The sequence below is a fragment of the Gastrolobium bilobum genome, unplaced genomic scaffold, assembly GCF_033153095.1.
Source record: "Gastrolobium bilobum isolate Gb01-03AN ecotype WA unplaced genomic scaffold, APGP_CSIRO_Gbil_v1 utg29299, whole genome shotgun sequence".
NCBI classification, from domain to species: Eukaryota; Viridiplantae; Streptophyta; class Magnoliopsida; order Fabales; family Fabaceae; genus Gastrolobium; species Gastrolobium bilobum.
In genome coordinates, this window is record NW_026897764.1 from 261492 (window position 1) to 275743 (window position 14252).

The window sequence follows — 14252 nt, forward strand, 5'->3', positions numbered from 1 at the left end:
ACACATAGAATGGGTTATGAATCTTAGGAGTAGTTGGAAGTTTGAGCATGGAAGAAACTTTCTTAATTTTATTTTTTGGATTTCAAAGGGTCCAAAGTTGCTTTGGGATAGTTTATTGAAAATTTGGTTGGCCAACAAAGACAGATGATGTAGCTGCAATTGCACCCATACCAAGTCTCCAACTTGATAATACACATCATGTCGATGTTAGGAGCAATAAATAATAAAACGATGAGCAACAGTTTGATAAACCACACAATTTCTCTAGCTTTAAAGCATTTGAGAGAAATCGTAAGGATTGATTAATAAAATAGTAGTTTGGTTAGTTTTGGATCGTATTGACATGTTATTTTCTTACATGACTCCACACTAATAATTAGTCGTCAAATAATATTTATAACCATGGAAAATTTATATCAACAAAGGATATAATCATCTCCTAATTCATTGTTAATTGACATTAGTTAGATGAAGTCATATTCACATGTCACACATTAAATCACGTATTTTATTAAAATATGTTCACATTATTAATATGGATTAAATGTGTGTCTTTTAAAAGGACACAAGTTGTGTCCTTTTAGTTTTTTACACTATGTACTATAAGTAATATATAGTTATAATATATAAAAAGTTATTTTTTTTCAATTTTCACATAAGCTGCAATAACTGAGAAGAAAAAAAAAGTAATTTTCCATATTATAACTATTGGATAGGATATTCTGCCTACTCTTATTTTGCCTACCTTTTCATACCTCTCTCAACACTGTTAAATTACAATCTCATCCAACTATGGAGATTTGCAGAATAAAATAAACCTTTTCCTTCTTTTTTTCTTCTCACTACCTCCCACAATTCTTTCTCTCTCCTCCTTTTTCTTTCTATCGATTCACGTAATTTACAACCTGAATTTATATTTGAATTTAAATCCATGCAATGATTAATGGCATGATAATTTTGCTAGATAAGTATAATTTTTAGAATTTCTTGAATCTGATATAATTAAACACGACATAAACCACAAAATTACAAAAAAAAACAAAAACCACTAATAACCCTTCATTTGAATTAATTCTCTATTATCATAACGTTTCTACTTTGTTGTTGTAATTTGAAACTAATCAACTTCTCTCCTTCTTCTTATCTTGTTTTTCACCTTGAAGTGGGGAAAGAATATTTGTTCTCTGTATGTTACCCCAAATTCGATTTGACACCCCAATTCGATTTTTTATATAAATGCTCATAACAATGGCTGAGTCGGTTGAATTGAGAAAAAAGCTTACACTTTTTTTTGATGCTGAAGTGCCATTGAAGAAAGAGAAAAGAGACGAGAAAGAAAGAGTGAGAAGCAGTTAGGGAGAGAAAGAGATAAAAAAGTTTATTTTATATTGTAAGAGTGCGTTTGGATTGCATTTTAAAAAAAGTTACTTTTATGCCCTACTTATTTTAAAAGTGTTTTTTATAAAAGTTAAAATTATTTAGATTTTTTTAAAAAATATTTATTTGTTGAAAAAAAATTAGCTTTTTACTTTTACTCTTTTTAGAAGCTAAAATTTTTAGCTTATGAAAAAAGTAAGTTTTTAACTTTTTTTATAACTTTTGCTTTTTTTTAGAAACAACATCGAAATGCACTTTAAAATAAAAGCACTTTTTTGGAAAAAATTTTTTATCCAAACGAGCCCTAAATTTTCATCATTAAATGAGATTAAAATCTAATAGTATTGACGAAGATAAATAAAGGTAGAGGATAGATAAATGTAAGTAAAATAACATATTCATATACCTTCTTTCCCTGTAAATTTTAGTACTTAGCCATAAAATTTTCAAATCCATCCTTGATGTCGAGCTCTCGTACCTGCAGCAACTGCGACAAATCCTCCTTCGTCCGCGACGATGTCTCTGGAGAATTGTTCTGCTCCACGTGCGGTGCCATTCAACAATTCGACCAATTCGAAGCCCAAATCGGCGGCATCAACGGTCCTCAGGGAACCTTCATCCACATCGGAACCGCAGGTTCAGGTAGCGTTTACACTTACGAACAGAGGAAACTATTTTCTGCACAGAATTCAATCGACGAGTTAACATCTAGGTTAGGGTTAGCGTCTAAGAGCGTCGACATTAGAAACATGATATCTTCTCTCACCGAGGGTGAGTTTGGTCAGGGCGAGTGGTTTCACGTGCTGATTGGCGCGTGTTCTTATGTCGTTATGCGAAAGGATGATCGACCTTTGCCCATGGCTGAAATTGCTTCAGCTGTTGGTTGTGATGTTTATGAGCTTGGTAGGATGATTCTGCGTGTTGTTGATTTCTTGGGTTTGAAAAGACCTGATTTTCCTGAGTTTGATATTGTGCATTCCTTGGAACGGACTCTTAAGAATTCGCCGTGTTTCGCCGCGGTTGAGAGGAGTATGGTGGAGACGATGCGGAAGCAGGGGATATTTTTGATACAATGTGCTGTGAAGTGGTTTTTGAGCACCGGCCGGAGGCCGATTCCGTTGGTGGTTGCGGTTTTGGTCTTCGTCGCAGAGTTGAATCAAGTTGAAGTTCGGATGGATGATTTGGCTAAGGAAGTTCATGCCATGGTTTCCACTTGTAGAACTAGGTACAAGGAGCTCCTAGAGACACTTGTGAAGGTTGCACAAGTGTTGCCTTGGGGAAAGGATATCACTACTAAAAACATTGTTTACAATGCGCCGTTTGTGATTCAGTATATGGAGAAGAAGTCTATGTCAAAACCTACTGAGAAGAGGGGGAATGTTGATCTTCCTGTGGTGGATTTGGCTGACGTGGTTGCTGAATGCTTAAGACGAGATGATGAATACGAATATGGGAATGATGGCGTAAGTTCCCGAAATGATTCTCGGTATTTTTCATTTGAAAGTAATGCTGATAGACCAGGCGTCAAGGATGTTGACAGGCTGCAAATTTCGCATGAATGTTTATCCATGTTGTATGAGAAGTTCTTAAATGAGAATCGTCGTGCTAAGTCTTCTAGAAGGAGTGGAAATGCTCAGAAGAGGAAGAGGTTGGTACTTGATCTTCAGGATTGTATGGAGTGGTGGAATGGGAAATCAGAACTGAGCAAAAAGCTTCTACTCAAGCATTTGCTAGAGAAGGATGTTGGAATGGATACCATGCCGCCATCATTTGTTGCTGGTCAATTGAAATGTAAAATGAGGCGAGAGAAGATCGATGCTGCTAAGGTGCGGATACAAAAAATTATGCATCCTTTAGATGCTGATCTCGGCGATACTGCAAATCCTGGCCTTTCAGATGGCACTCATCCTGGGAGAAGAAAGAAAAAGAGAAGAGGAATGGTTGTTGATGATATTGATTGGGAAGACTTAATTATTGAGACCCTTATTCTTCATCAAGTAAAGGAGCAGGAAATTGAGAAGGGACATTACAATACCTTACTGGATCTACATGTGTTTAAGTCTGGCATTGTATGAGAGAAATTTCAGATATATAGGCATTATATGAGAAGCTTCAGATAAGCTGACATTTTAATCGTCACCCTCTCACAGAGGACCATCAAATGATAGAGCAGATTTTTTCTTGCTGCAAGTTTTGTACTAGAATCTTGAATATATCATTTGGAATGAATTCCATCATTTGTAATGAATTCCATCATTTGGATGTGAGTTACTGTTTTAGATGTAAATAGTACTCAGTTTCCTTTTTTATTTTATTGCAATTTCATTTTCTTGTGATTGCTGAAATTTCAACAGATATACATCATCCATCGAATGTCTTTTCTCACTGGGTGGGATGGGCTATAAGGATCCCACGGTTTGAATCTGTGCTGTTAAAAACCTAGTTTTTTGAGACGTGGTTTAGATTTAATTCTTTTTTAATTGTTTCACTTGGAATTTTTCTTGGTCTTACAGGATATGTAATTGTGTATGCAATTGTTCATGCAGATATCTTTGTGTCAGTGTCTACTAAATATAAATTGATAGGCTCTGCTAAGTTTTGTATGAAATTTACCTAAAAACTAATGTTTCCTAGTATAAAAGAAACAGCTCTTAGTCTGTTCACAGCATAACATAGCAGCCTGATAATTGGTTGGTTTAGCTTTATGTAAATTATGTTATGATTTCTTTTATATTTGGAAACTAAATGCATATTTCTGTGTTGGATATTAGCTGCTTGAGAACTTTTTGGTTCTATATTATAGCATATTTAAGGGAGGCGTAAACCTCATTTAATGAGTCTGAAACATGAGTTATATTTTAAAGGCTTCATATTGGATATTAGAGAGTTTTCAGACACACCTGTAAGATAGTATGTGAATTACTGTATCATGCCATGTGTGAAATCTTACGTTGCCATAGGTTATAGTTGTTTACAAAAAGCTTCCCTTCCTATCTAAAAATATTTCTTTTTCTTAGCTACAAAGCTATATATGGAATTTTATTGTGTTTCAAATCCATATATTACTATTTTATATTTAATCATGTACTTGGAATGTGAAGAATAGGAAGTTTTATTGTGCTTGCCATATGTTCATGGGGGCTAAAAGCTATGGTAATGTAGTAAATGATTTTCTTGTTAAATGGATTGGGTTGGAGGGTTCAGATACTGGTCTGGCATCTGTGCTGAAGTCCCTGGAGTTTTGTTTGAAAATTCGTGGTTCTGAAGCTGGTATGTTGGAAGATTTATCAAATACTACTAGTCTTGTTCATGTTAGACAGGATCTTGTTCAAAGTGGTCAAGCTTTCTTGAACCATGCTTACCATGTTCAACAAGAATATTAAATCTGTATCTAACCCAAGATTTAGTTATTACTAAATCCAAATTTGCTTATCAGGAAGACAGATGCAGAGTGAATTTTCTTTCACTCCGTTTCAGATTCGAGCTTTAGGAATTTGTTCAACTCTTTTCTTTTCTCTCTTTTTCTTTTGACATTTGAGACAATGATGCAGGACAACACTTTTTTCTTTGAATCTCGCTGCAGAGAAAGAAAAAACTGCCATGGAGAAATGGTTACCCGAACTCTTAAGACTGCAGTTTTGAATGCTCAGAAGAGCTTGGTGAGTTTGCAAATATATCGGGCTTGATAAGTTACTATTGCTATTATTATTACTATTATGAGTAACGATTTTATTAAAAAATACTAGGGAAAATCTTCTATTTATTTGTATAGAAACTTACAGACAAGAAGCAACCACATCAAATTGATTATACTAGACAAAAGAAACCCCAAGGCCCTCTACTCGGGGTGCCTAGTGGTAGAAAGTAGAAACTAGCTAACCTGTTACTTTCTAAGAGATTTCTCTTTGTATATGTATCTATACCTATATTCATGTGTGTGCATTTATGTTTTTTCAACCCATCCACACCTAATTGGATAACTGATAAGGCTTGGCTTTTGTTGGTGGCAAGTTATGATAAATATGTGTAATTAACAAATGGCTGAATAAAGAAATTCATTTCCGAGACCAAAGTTTTTGGTTGCTTAAGATAAGTCACCAGACATTTGATATATCATCTGGTTTGTGGGTTTTTCATATTCCTTTATAACACTAAACCACTCAAAAATCATTCTTTGTTAAGCTCAACTAGCGAGAGCAAGGGTAAGAATAATATTTGTAAGCAATCTTATTTTTGCATATTAATAAATGGGAAATATGTCTTTTCAGCCGTTACAGAGACACTGTTCCGTGCAGCAGTCACGTACTTTTTAAGATACGGAACCGTATCCTGAAAAGCATGTGTCAGCTGCAAATAACTTCTCTGTAGTAACAGAAGATTAATAAAACCCTTAGTAAATATGTTATTTCCGGAATTTGTACTTTTGCATATTCCTTTATAACACTAATATTTCTTTTTCAATTTGTAAGTTGTAAACTCTTGTGCAGCTTGATGGGTGGTGGGAGCAACTAGCGTCAATTGTTGCTGACTGGGTTACGGTGCAAGGGCAAAACGTAGCTACCTTGCATAATCATGTTGAGCAACTTCTTGCATTATATGGTATGGATGTAAGTGGCACAATCCAATCCAACCCATTTGTACTTTTTTTTGAAAGGAAAAAAAAAAACACGTTTTCCACTCATTCTTACATCCAATTAAGTGTAGACATTTTAGTTATGTTAAGAATTTGACTAAAGAAAATAGAGATGACAAATTGATGAAGCATCTTATGGTCCGTTGTGTTGAGAAATTGATGGATCACTTCAATGACAATAATTTTATTGAAAAAATTAACAATAAAGTCAATGATTACAGCAATTTATATGCTATTTGTGATGACAATGATTTTAATTGACAGATGTGACTCATTGTTGCTTATAGCTCAAGTATAATATGACTGGAATTTAACTTTACCTATCTTTTGTTTGGAAACTGTTTTCTATCATTATTGTAAAGGTAATGTTACAGAAAATTATTATTGGGATACACTTGTAAACCAATATCTATATATATATTACGGATGGTTTTATAATTAGAATTGCAATTAAGTAGTTGATTTACCATCAAGATTTATTTTAAATAGAAAATATATAAAAAGCTCTTTTCAAAAAAAATTGATCTTTTGAAAATGAGTTTATATATGGGAGATTAATTATGCATAAATAATTGTGAAAATTAAATCACACAACACTCTTGAGTTTTGAGTAGGGGTATAAATGGGCTAGGCCGGTTTACAGGAGCCTACGGCCTAACCTATATTAGGCCAGACTTGCTCTATTACAAATAGTAAAATAGAACAGACTTAGACTTTTAAAAAACTTATTTAGAAAATAGGTCATAGGCTTTTTTTGTACATTATAAGCCTATATGCTGACCTATATCATATTATTTATTTTAATAAAATAAATAAAATTATTATTTTAATAAAATAAATAAAATTATTATTTTAATAATTTTGAATAATAAAGTAATATTATTTTAATTATTCTTTTAAGTGTTGAATGTTTAATAGGTTTAAATAGGTTAATAGGCCTAAGCCAAGATTTTTATTTTTTAAATATAGGTCAAACCAGACTTGTAATTTGGGACTACACAGGCTAACAGACCAAGCCAAACTCAATATTTTTTACATAGACTTGACCTATTTAATCTAAGTCTAGCTTAACCTAACTTATTTACGCCTCTAGTCTTGATGCATCTGTTGTAAAACTATTATTGTAAATGGTTCGTGTGAATTAATAGCCATCTTAACTATATTTATTTGTATTATAAAGCAAAGAAATTAATTTATCATAAGTTATAAATTGGTTGATTTTATAAATAAATTCATTATTATATTAGGTGATGAGTTGTAAATAATTTTTTTTAAATATATACCAATCAGTGGCGGAACTAGGGAGAAAATTCAGTCAGTACCAAAAGATTCAATTAGTAAAATCTAGTTAGTACTAATGTTGTATTATTTTTAAAAATCTAACCAATATTAAGACTATATCATAATTTAAAAAAAAAATGTAACATTTTTGAAAATTAGTCAGTACGAAGACACCACCTAAGAGTCAAGTGGCTCAGCCACTGGTGTTAATGGTATACAAACTGTTGCGTCACAAGCAAAATATACAATTACTAAACTGCAATTATATAAGTAATGCCTTATTTATCAAAAAATACTTTACAAATCTAACAAAATCATAGCACCATAATTTATTTTTTTATTTTTTTTCCTTTCTTTCACTAACACGAATTTCACATTTTAATCATCGTAAGACGGATAAATGAACATATTTGTGCAGATTCGTGCAGTTTGTAAATCTTTTTTTAATATTTATTGCATAAAAAAAAAAGAATCTAATGATGTTAAAGTGAGTGTGAAGCATTCTTTCTCTTTGTATGTCACCATCTAATAAAAATAATAATAATTAGACTGTGGGTCCCCTTAATTAATCATGCGCAAGTAACTTTTTTTTTTTTTTAAAAAATAATAGGAAATTTAAACAAAAACACAACAAAAAGAAACTAGGCACAAAGCCTAGACCAGTGAACACCTATAGTGTCACCATACAGACTATCAATACAACCTGACGGTGGACAATCAAATTCCTGAATTACCCAAGAGAAACCACAAGAGTAAGAGGCTAGAAAGTCCGCTACTCTATTTCCTTCACGGTGAATGTGAGACATATAAATCTGCCAATCTCGCTGCATCAAATTTCGAATACGATTCACCAAATTAGCCGCAGGGTAATCATGGTGGCACCCATTTGTAATGAGCTGTTGAGCTGAAAGAGAATTTTCTTCGAGCCAAACTTGCCTAAAACTTATATCCCAAGCTAGCTCCAAACCAACCGCGCAGGTAACTTATCCGTGAGAATGCTATCATTGGTTTATTTTCTGTTTTTTGTTTTGTTTTTCTTTTTGTTTTTGGTAGTTTGCAACGGTAGTTTGCTATCATTGGTTTTAAGCACCCGTGAACCACTTCTAGAATTTGACAACTACATAGACTCTTGCAATGTGTCCTTTTCAAAGTTAATTCTTGAGATATTCAAGTGTGATGAATGACATATTAGTTGTAGGAAATCTTTGCACGTCTCCATTACTTTTTGGGAAGGGTATAATACTCTTTGTAGTAGCGGTCCTTGAGTTTATGAAATAATGTAAAGTGCTTCGAATCATTGCTATTTGACTCGGACCTCAAGTCTACCAGTCTGTTAGGATGCCTCAGTTGTATACATCATTGTACTTCCACTTGGATAAAATAAAGTGTATATAAATGAGGGAACTAATAAACTCAATGCCTTAAGATTTTTGATTGTAAGCTAGTTAGGTATTTGGCTAGAGGCGGGTTGATGAGTACTTGGGCTTTGGAATACTTGGAGAGAGGGGGAGCATATTAATGGTAGGTTTCACACTTAAGCGAGAGATTTGTAATGCCCGACTGCTTGTACGATCAATGATTCTCCCCACATATTAACATGAAACTTTTCAGTGTACTTTGTCCCCATTCACACATTTTCTGGAAAAACTTCCTAGAAGGTCACCCATTCCATAATTGCTCCAAGTCAAGCACACTTGACTATAGAGTTCTTTCATTGTGGGCTACCGAAAAGTAGAAACATCTTGTTAATATAGGTAATACCTATTAATTCTTATAAGCTATTCCTAACTGTACAGTCTCATACCTGCACAGTCTTTGGAATCCCTCTCATTCGGGTGTTGATTCGATTCATTCATGTACCCTTAGTTGGAAGTCTGCCAGGAGTCGCTCCTTGTCTGTGCCCTTTTGCACCAGTGATCACTCCCAGCCATCTTAGCACCCAAGAAGTTGCATGCCTACCAGCTTCCGCCTGGTTTGTCCTAGAACCACACCGTACTAGGAGAGAGGCCTTGTTTTGATACCACTTGTAATGCCCGGCTGCTTGCAGGATCAATGACTGTCCCCACACACTAACACGAGATTTTTCAGCGTGCGTTGTCCTCACTCACACTTTTTAAAAAAACTTTCCAAGAGGTCACCCATTCCATAATTGCTCCAATCAAGCACGCTTAACTATGAGTTCTTCTGTTATGGGCTACCGAGAAGTAGATTCATCTTGTTAATATAGATAATACCTATTAATTCTTATAAGTTATCCCTAACTGTACAGTCCCATACACGCACAGTCTCTGAAATTCCTCTCTTTCGGGTGTTGATTCGATTCATTCATATACCCCCGCTAGAAGCTTGCCAGGAGCCGCTCCTTCTCTGTGCCCTTTCGCTCCAGCGATCACTCCCCGTCCTCGTCAGCACCTATGATGTTACATGTTTGAGATATTCAAGTGTAATGAGTCTGACATTGGTTGATAATGAGCTAAGTGAAATATATATAAGTTGGGGGACCTATGAATCCAATACCTTAAAATTTTGGGTTATAATATGATATCAGACTCACTTGCTACAATTATGCTATCTTAGCCTATTGATGATAATTCCCCGTCATGGACTGGCCCTGACATTAATTACCCCCTTTCATATCAACTTATCAGAAGTATATAATTTTACAAAAACAATATCATGAGATCATATAAGAACTAAAAAAAAAAGGAGTTATTTTAATGAATATCACATACTATAAGGCATTTGCAATATTTATTAAATAAATATATATATATATATATATATATATATATATATATATATATATAATTGTGAGAACTGCTTAACCTTGAGAAATATCAAGATTAAAAAACAAACCCTTTTAATCAGAAGTATCAAAGAAGAAAAAAGAAAAACAAGGCACAGAAGAAGAAAGCTATGTTCAGAAAGAACATGATTCTTCCACAAGTTTTAGCTTATTCTTTAGGTAAAAGATACTTTGGAAGCTTGAGTTATGACAACTGTGATCACCCATTGTTAAACAATTTTTTACTGTCCCTTATTTTGAAGTTACTTCATTCAAGAAACATAAAATAATATTTGATCAATCACTATCTTGTTATGCTTTTATATATGCTAAATAAAATGATACTTTGGTGTTAATCAGGTCACTGGGGCAAATATTTACCTTTATCAGTTAAAAAATGAAGGTTGTGGTATTCCTCTGGAAACCTTTTCAAACAGTTTGACTGCCAATAATTTAAAGTTTTTCTCACTTCTAAATCATGATTAAATCATACTAATGGTACAATCTATATATTTATAGGTTCTAAGTTTTTATTAATTAGTTAATTGGGACATTTAATATTTTTGAGCTTAAGTTTATTATATGCATATAAAATTCATATAAAAATTCAAGAACATAGATTTATCACACGCTTTACAAAAGGAGCTTGTAATATATGTCCATAACGGGAAGATTCTCTCTCAATTTTATCATGAGTTATGAACACGTAAATCTCAAATCTGAGACATGATCTTCTTTCCACTCTTATTGTGCAATATTAATAACTTCAAGTCAAAAATTATAAACTGCCAAAAAGTTATTATAATTTAAGGAATTAATATTTATCTTATTGTAAGACATAATTTTATTTTTTATACTCATAAAAATGTGTGAGATCCATATAAGATCATGTAAGAAGAATAAAAAAAAAAAATATGAGTCTCACACATTTTTATATTCATATAAAAAATAAAATTTATCTGGTACCATGTAACAATCATTAATTCCATAATTTAAACATTAAAAATGTTGTCACATGCAAATCTGCATAACATAGTTCACAGGTCATGCTAACATAGTTTGTCTCAGATCACACTGCCACTCCAGCGAAGACAAACTTTCTACGTGTTTGTCTTTCAGTAATGTCAATGTCACACTCAGAGAGTATGTGGATACTTTCTTAGTCTCGTGAACCAACAGGGACCCAAACTATTCCTCTGGCGTTTTTCTCACCAACCAAGGAACAAACTTCCAAGTAAATTAAGAGAAATTTTATGTTTGTTTAAGAAAACAAATGTTCTTATTTTATATCATTAAGTGGGTACTACATCAGTTTTATAAATTATTGCTATTTTTATTTTGATTATATTTTTAATATTAAATTTAAGTGACATGTTATATTTAAGAGATTAATGTCTCATGTTATAGAAAATAAAAGTATCTCTTACATATATATAAAAATGTACGGAGCTTATATAAGATCATGTATAGGCCACACACACTTTTATATGTAGAATTTTTTTTTATTTCCAACAATATGACAAACATAGCCCTATATTTAATAGTTAATAGCATAGAATAAGAAGTTTTTCAATCCAAAATCTTATCTTCATCTAATCTTTCTACCCTCCAAATTTGTGTTCTATGGTGGCAAAACAAACCTGTATTTACTTATTTTAAATTTACAGTTGAAATGTTTTTGTATGATTGCACAAATTAATAGCCTCTTCTTCTGAGTCTAGCCATAAAAGCTTATTGTTCTAAATTGTCTTTATCATATAAAGCAAGAGGGAAGAAATTATCCATAAAAAAAAAAAAGAGGGAAGAAAGGACAGAGAGTGGAATAAGAGCATACTAGAATAGTGTGTTACTTGTAGACTCTCATTATTTATTTGGAAGAACAAACACTAGCTCACATTCCCTCATACACACAGTTTCTGAAAGAACAAACCTTACAATGCCTTGGTTCCTTGTAATTCTGTTTCTCAGTCTCACATTTTGTAATCTTTCAGAGGCTAGCCATGACAAGAAGCTTCCTTCTGCTGTTGTGGTTGGCACTGTCTACTGTGACACATGCTTTCAACATGATTTCTCCATGGGGAGCCATTTCATTTCAGGTCCTTATTGGTGGCAGGGTTTCAATTTCATATCCCTTAAGTTTTGTTATCTTAATTTTGTGGCTTATATTTTGGTTCTGTCCTGTGTTCTTGAGTGGCAGGTGCATCAGTAGCTGTAGAATGCAAAGATGGGAATTCAAAGCCAAGATTCAAGAAAGAAGTGAAGACAGATGAACATGGGGAGTTTAAAGTGAAGTTGCCTTTCTCAGTGAGGAAACATGTGAAGAGAATGAAGGGATGTACTTTTAAATTGATAAGTAGCAGTGAGCCTAACTGTGCTGTGGCTTCAGCAGCTACTTCTTCTTTACTAAGCCTCAAGTCAAGAAAGAATGGAGAACATATATTCTCAGCTGGATTTTTCTCATTCAAGCCTATAAAAAAGCCAAACTTATGTGACCAAAAACAAAGTATTCCAAACTCCAAGGGACATGGTTATGTGAAAAATGAACTTCCACCAAATATACCATCATTATTTCCACCTCCAATTGGTGGTCTTCCTTCCCTTCCTCCTCTTCCTAGAGTACCTATGCTTCCACCTTTGCCACAAGTCTCTCCTATGCCACCCTTTCTAGGAACACCACTCTTACCACCACCAGTCCAAGGAAAGACTAAAGGGTCCAATCCAACTAAAACTTCAGACATATCTGAAGATTTCTTTTTTCCTCCAAACCCATTTCTACCACCACCTATTATCCCTAATCCATTTCAGCCACCTCCCCTCATACCAAACCCCTTTCAGCCACCTCCTCTAATTCCTAACCCTTTCCAGCCACCAAGTCCACCACCACTTATCCCTAATCCATTCCAGCCACCAAGTCCACCACCACTCATCCCTAATCCATTCCAGCCACCAAGTCCACCACCACTCATCCCTAATCCATTCAAGCCTCCCCCATCAAATCCACCACCACTCATCCCTAATCCATTCCAGCCTCCCCCATCAAGTCCACCACCCTTGTTTCCTTTCCCACCAATAACAATACCAGGTTTAACTCCACCACCACCACCACCTCCACCACCACCATTTTTCCCCTTTCCTTTCCCTCCACTCTTCCCTCCACCTCGCAGCCCTGGCACACCCCCTACTTCTTCAAAGAAGACTTTTCCTTGATTAAATAGAATATATCAATGTACAATTCTCCTACAGTTCCTTCTACATGATGAACTTATTTGCTTTATGAATAGTGATGGACATGTTGCATAATAGTGACTATTACTGAAAAAGAAAATATGATACATTGATATATTAGTAATTAGTAATAAATTTAAGGATATGGTCATCTTAGAGCTTCAATCTTGTAAATACTTATTATTTATGTAATCTGTACCATTAGTTTCAATGCTTGAAACCAAGCTGCTGAAGAATATCGATTTAATTTGGAGAACCAGTTCATCTTACTAGTAAGGCAGATTAATATGAACGACCATGCAGGAATATCTGAAAGTGACAGTTGATATAGTAAATAAAATCTTGAGCTACAGTTGTAAGGATTTAGAATCAAATCCCAAAAGGTTTGTGAGTGAAGAGAAAGGATAAACTTTTATTTATGTAATGTTAGTACCATGCATCCTTGTGAGCAATGGCGAAGGATGGTAATTGGTAAGGAGTGGGTTTAGTTGATATATGTAAGGATTTTCTCCTTTTGAGAAAAAAATTAGACATTGCTAGATGTTCTGAAGTTGAAGCAAACATTTTGTTTGAACCAAAAAAATTGTATAGAATTGTCCAAAGGGAATCCTCCTTGAAGACTTCACAACAGGCTGGAACACATTAATAATGAGTTAATAATAGAGATAAATTATTTGTGATGTTGTAAGTTAGCATAATATATTAGTGATGTTGTTGTTGCTCAATGAAGCATAATATATTAGTGATGTTGTTGTTGCTCAATGATGCACTGCTACAAGTCTTTGGACTTTTTCAGAAACCAACCTATCATAAGTGAGGACAAGTTAAAAGGATAAAGAGAATAATGAATTATATCAGAACTCCGTAAGTCAACAGCTTCAAAGCCAACAATGGAGTCTTCCTTTTAGACATGCACCTAAACACTGGTTTGTGTTTGCCATTGTCTTGCAG

The 14252-nt window shown here is 33.9% G+C and overlaps 2 protein-coding genes across 2 annotated transcripts; both read left to right on the plus strand.

Moving 5' to 3' along the window:
- Nucleotides 1-1838: 1838 nt before the first annotated feature.
- On the plus strand, nucleotides 1839-3452 carry LOC133310001 (plant-specific TFIIB-related protein PTF2-like). Its single transcript, XM_061510882.1, has one exon. The coding sequence runs from the start codon at nucleotides 1839-1841 to the stop codon at nucleotides 3450-3452; it is 1614 nt and encodes a 537-aa protein (XP_061366866.1).
- Nucleotides 3453-11927: 8475 nt separating this feature from the next.
- Nucleotides 11928-13347, plus strand: LOC133310014 (proline-rich receptor-like protein kinase PERK2). Its single transcript, XM_061510903.1, has 2 exons — nucleotides 11928-12172; nucleotides 12274-13347. The coding sequence occupies exons 1-2, from the start codon at nucleotides 12013-12015 to the stop codon at nucleotides 13281-13283; spliced, it is 1170 nt and encodes a 389-aa protein (XP_061366887.1). The 5' UTR covers nucleotides 11928-12012; the 3' UTR covers nucleotides 13284-13347.
- Nucleotides 13348-14252: the final 905 nt, after the last annotated feature.

Excerpts from the sequence above, each read along its gene's own strand:
- LOC133310001 (XM_061510882.1), top strand. The coding sequence starts at position 1,839 with ATGTCGAGCTCTCGTACCTGCAGCAACTGCGACAAATCCTCCTTCGTC.
- LOC133310014 (XM_061510903.1), top strand. The coding sequence starts at position 12,013 with ATGCCTTGGTTCCTTGTAATTCTGTTTCTCAGTCTCACATTTTGTAAT. Across the intron at positions 12,173-12,273 it reads GGGGAGCCATTTCATTTCAG|GTGCATCAGTAGCTGTAGAA; the intron begins GTCCTTATTGGT and ends CTTGAGTGGCAG.